This window comes from Alligator sinensis, unplaced genomic scaffold, assembly GCF_000455745.1.
Source record: "Alligator sinensis unplaced genomic scaffold, ASM45574v1 scaffold444_1, whole genome shotgun sequence".
Lineage (NCBI taxonomy): Eukaryota > Metazoa > Chordata > Crocodylia > Alligatoridae > Alligator > Alligator sinensis.
In genome coordinates, this window is record NW_005841886.1 from 4,125,141 (window position 1) to 4,130,139 (window position 4,999).

General features: G+C 48.0%; 1 protein-coding gene across 1 annotated transcript in view; it reads left to right on the forward strand.

Annotated features, from left to right (window-relative positions):
- LOC102386989 (vasoactive intestinal polypeptide receptor 1-like) overlaps positions 1-4,999 on the forward strand; it is a 42,246-nt gene that overhangs the window by 10,128 nt on the left and 27,119 nt on the right. Inside the window, exon 2 of the mRNA XM_025196861.1 lies at positions 2,017-2,140. Coding sequence (XP_025052646.1) covers positions 2,017-2,140 — 124 coding nt within the window. The remainder of the gene's footprint in view (positions 1-2,016; positions 2,141-4,999) is intronic.

Here is a 4,999-nt window from a genome sequence, read left to right on the forward strand (position 1 = left end):
TATGGGAAGTGCTGAAGGAAAGTCTACTCAGCTAGTCAGAGAGCTCTGGTATTTTGATGGGTCCCAGGAAATGCAGATTGTAAAAGTTCAAGCTAATGAAAAGCCCTAGAAGGGAGATACAGCCTCATGCCTCCAGGGCTTACATTAGTTTTTGACAAGGGTTTTTCTGCTCTTGAGGAGTGGTGCCCCTGTGTATGCCCCAATCATCTTCGCGCACTCCCACATGCCCAACTTGGAAATGTGGTGTTGAAGCAAGAGGAGGCAAGAGAATGTCCCCCACAGCCACTAATGACATTGCTGGACGAGTGGGTCTGGTGAGCAAGAATGGGTGGGTGGGATGTGCTTGAGAGAGGGTGCCAGAGGCTGACACTTAGGGGCAAGGTTGAGGTCTTCCCAGGGCAGACTATCTTACATCTATACTATTTCGGAGGGGGGAATGAGCTACCTCCCTGGGCACACTCAGAAGTACGATACTGGGCCCGGTGGTATTTGGGTTGGATCCAGCTTGGCAAATCTGATGCTTCCTATGCAAAACTCCAAAAGAACAATAAATCCTGAGGGAGGAGAGCATTAAGGAATGACCTGTGTCCCAGAGCAAATGGCTCATGTGTATGGCCAACACTCTCTCCCTGGGAACTGGGGGTTATTGTCAACCTGTGCAACACTTCAAAACTACCAACAGATGTTTAGATGGTTGTAGACATCCCTCCTTTCAGCTCCTGTTGAGTTCAAGGGTTTCTTTGCTGCCTGTCTAGCTAAGGTTTATCAGCAGCCTCCATTATGGTGGTACCTGAATACCTGGCTGTTTTTATCTCCATAACATTGCTGGGCAGCAGGGCAAAGCTGTTAGTGCGGATGTCCCACATGTGACTGGTTTCAAAGTGCTGAGCAGTGAGCAATCATGATTCTTGCTGACATCAGCAGGAGCTGTGAACACCAAACTCCTCTGAAACCTCAGCCTCATGGTGTCTTGGGCTAGGCATGCAAAATTCATGGGCCTTTTACAGATTTCAGGCTGCCTCTCTTTCTGCCCCAGTTCTCCCTCTCTAAGACAGATGGAGGGAAACAAGACAAACAAACCCAGTGTGATTGTGGCATGGAAGATGGTAGCATAAAGCTTAAGCAGGAGGCTGAAGTGGGGGACGGTGTGGGGGGCTGCAGTTTAAACCTGGTGTTTCCTAACTTCTAAACACTTGATTTTGCAGCCTTAATATTGCATGTTGTTTCAGTACGGATGCTAGCTTGTGAGTTCCTGTGGGAGACTGGGATGTAGGGCACTATGTAAATGTAGGATAACATTAAAGGTTTATTACCTCCATGTACTATAAAAAAATCTGTCAGCTGTGGATTCTCATGAAACAATCCTGCAATCCAAAGGCATGAGATTTCCCTCTCTAATGCCTTGTTCTTCTGTATATTCAGCACTTGTTTAGCTGCCAGAGCCTGAAACTTTAATGAACCCTGTATGTCTGCAGTGCAGAGCACCGTTTCCCCAATCTCTGTTGGAGTGAGAGGTTTTGCCTTCCTACCACTATCTCAAGAGTCTTCCTTTCAAATATGCTAAAATAGACTTCTACTAAGAAGTCCCTGGCAAGGAGCAGTCCCACTCTGGTTGACAGGAAAATGGATTAGACATGCCTCCATAGGTGTTTGCTATCTCTAATTATACTCTTGCTTTGTTTCAAATTCTCTTCCATCTGCCCAGCTAATGGGGTCAGATCGTTCCATCTTTCAAGCACAGATCCTCTGTCAGGCGGTACGTGACTGAGATAAGTCCCCCTGAAGCATAATCCACTCAGAGAGAATGATAAATAATTGTAGCATTTATTAACAGCATTCACATGGTAAACATGATAAAGGAAAGGAAATATCAAATGAACACAGGGCAAAAGAGTAGCTGCATGACAAGGGCTGCTAAGAGCTGTGTCTCACTGAAATATGCAATACAGGAATTCTTTTTCCTCAATTTAAAGTTTCAGCCTCCAAAGAGTTAAACCCCTCCATTTCCTCTCAAAGGTGCAGGGGACCCATCCAGAATGCTCCATCATTATGCATTTCCAAGAGCAAGAGGCTGAGTGCCAGGAAATAATCAGAAGTGAAAACCAAAGCACTGAAGCTCCAGGGCCTCCCAGGTGGAAAGGTGAGTGAGTGTCAGCATCTCTGTTCACTTTTAAGGTTTTGCTGGGGAAAGGGGGGATTGTCTCACTAGTGGAGGAAAATGTCACTCCAATGCTTAGTAAGGGGGGATGGGGGGAGAGGGGGGAGGAAAGAGGGAAGAAGGAGTGGAGGGGGGATCGTTGTGTAAAGCTTAGCATCTCCGCCCTTCGGTTAAGATGTGTGAGCTCACAGTGTGCCTTGAGGACCACAAAACTTCCTCCAGGAAAGCAGGCTAGAGCAGAGACTTGACTTTACAGATATTTTAAGGTAAAAAAAAATTAGAATGTTCCTGCTTATGTTTAATGTAATAAATCTCTTCCCATACAAAAAAAGAACAACTTTGGGGTTTTAAATTAATCTTTTCTGGGATGCTTTGAAAGCTGGAGCTAGAGATGAAAAGCCCCAGGGAAGGGCAGGAAAGTGGGCTGGACAACTGTCTGGGCTAAAGTTTCAAAATCCCAAAGATATTCACAAGTAGGCTTAAAACTGCCTTGCTGTTCTTGCAGGCCATTAAAATGGGCTATAAGGTGCTGCAGGGTAGCTGTGGAACTGGCTCCTTCTGGTCTGCTCCTGTTGAAAGTGTTCCCTAAACTCCAGGGCACAGGCCCCTCTGGTCTCTCCAGAGCTGTCATTAAACAGTTAATTGTGGGTCACTGGCCTTTATTCCTGGGGGATCTGGTCCTTTACCTCAGAGAGGCCACAGCATAGCAATGCCTTGCTCCCACCCTACCCTCAGCCACCAGTGCGTGCTTAGCTAAGACACCAGCAAGAAGATAGAGTCCAAGATAGTGGGGCTTAAGAGCTGGTGGATCCCTCATTCTGCGGAAGTTTTCATTTAAGTTTGTTCTGCAGGGAAAGCAAAGGTGACGTTTGGGTTTAGTTCAGCAGTTATTGTGTAACTGAATATTGCATATGAGCTGGAAGGGCAAGAGGGGAAAGAACTTCCCATGCTGCCTGTATCCCACTGCATACAATGCATGGATGGGTCCCAACTGGATGCACTTAAATTTCTGGCCCTTGGCTCAATTCCTTGCTCTGGGGACAAACTCTAGCCTGAGTGAGGGTTGTTGGCCATAGGAGAGAGCCAGCTAAGGGTTGATTGGACAGAGAGAGCATTCTGCTCTTCTTCAGTCGGTCTCCTGCTGTACTCATCAATTAGGTCTCCAAACACCCTTCAGCCAGATAGCAAGCACCGGGATTAACCTTGGTCAGATGGGACTTGTCCTTTGTATTCTCCCTTCCTCAGAGTTTTTTTTTTTTCATAGATTTCATAGACATTAGGACTGGAAGGGACCTCGGAAGATCAGAGTCCATCCCCCTGCCCCAGGGGTAGGAAGTCAGCTAGGGTCAAAGGATCCCAGCAAGATAAGCATCCAAACGTTTCTTAAGAGTCCAGAGTAGGTGCTTCATGTTCAGTGGAAATGAATGGATGTGTTAGGGTTTTGTTTGTGTGTCCAGTCCGCCCTGCTCTGTGTTTATACTGGAGAAGGCAAGGGAAGAGGTGCATCTGGCACATGGAGCAGAAGGTGGGGAGCTTTGCACTGCTTCTGAGGAGGTTACTTCCATTCCCTGAGGGAACTCGGTGGACTGTATGGAAGGCTCTTGGGGATTGCACATGAGGTGTGGAGTTCTTGGCCGCAGTTCTCACCCCACAGCTATAGGCTCTTGGAGATATGCTGGGCCCAAGCCATTGCACACTTGGAAGACAAGGGCACACACTGCATCACAGCACTTCCAGCAAAACCAGAGAAATCAACATCTGGAATTGCTAGTTCTTCAAATGACCTCCCCTGAAGCTAAAAGATGAGGGATATTTTAGGCTCAGTTGTGAGGAGCTGATCTGTGGTTTTGTCCTGTGCTTGGAACATGCCAGGATGGCGCATGGCTTTGGGTAAGAAGATTCTAACTTTCCTCACTGGCTTCCCCAGGAATGGCCCTGAAGTTCTTCCATTATGTTCCAGATAAAAGAGAGAATCCCTTTCTAACTCCATCCCATGCTGGGCAACTTCCCTCAGGGCTTTCAGGGTCCAAGTCTTTCCCCTTGGGGCTCCACCAGCTTTCATGGAGGATTCCTCTACACACCATGAGGACCATGTTTGGTTTATGTTTCCTTTGGCTCTGCTGGCCTTCCCAATGCACCTGTGCTCTTCCAGTTCCTGTGTTACCTGGAAGGGAGTCTCTTGGGGATGAAGGGCTTGTGTGATAGTCACTCAGAAGGGGAACATGGCTGAAGTCTGGCTGCCATATTGTGAGCCATCATGTCTGTGGCTATCATTTCATAAAACAAGATGTCTGCTGAGCCCAATATGGTCAGACCGCTTGGGGTGCTGTCTGAACAAGCTGGGCAGGAGTCCAGATCTGAAGGTAAAAGGCCTGAAGGAAATGCAGCCTTCTGATTCCATCCAGCCGTGACAAGAATCCAAAGCAGGATACGCTGTCTGTGTGGATTTATACCAAGCCTGTCAGCTCCGCCACAGCCTGGTGCTATGTGATATGAACCTGCAGAGACAGCCAAAGACTGGTTCTTAGCTAAGAGCACGGGCTGTGCTCTCCTGACATGATCAGATCTAAGCCTGCATCACAAAGGCTTGCCAAACAGTGGCCACTACCTCTACAGGGCACTTCCCTGATAGCAACAGAGCAGAACACACACCTGAGCTGTGTCCTGGTGCTAGAGGACAGATGATGCTTCTCATGCAGAGCAAGTGTTGGAGCTCAGGGACTGATGCTGCTGAGACTAAGCCAGAGCTGCCTGTAAGAGGAGGAGACCTGTGCTCTCTGTCCTGGAACTAAAGGCAGATCCATAGCTGTTCCCCCTCTCTTCCCTCCCCCTCCCCCCCCC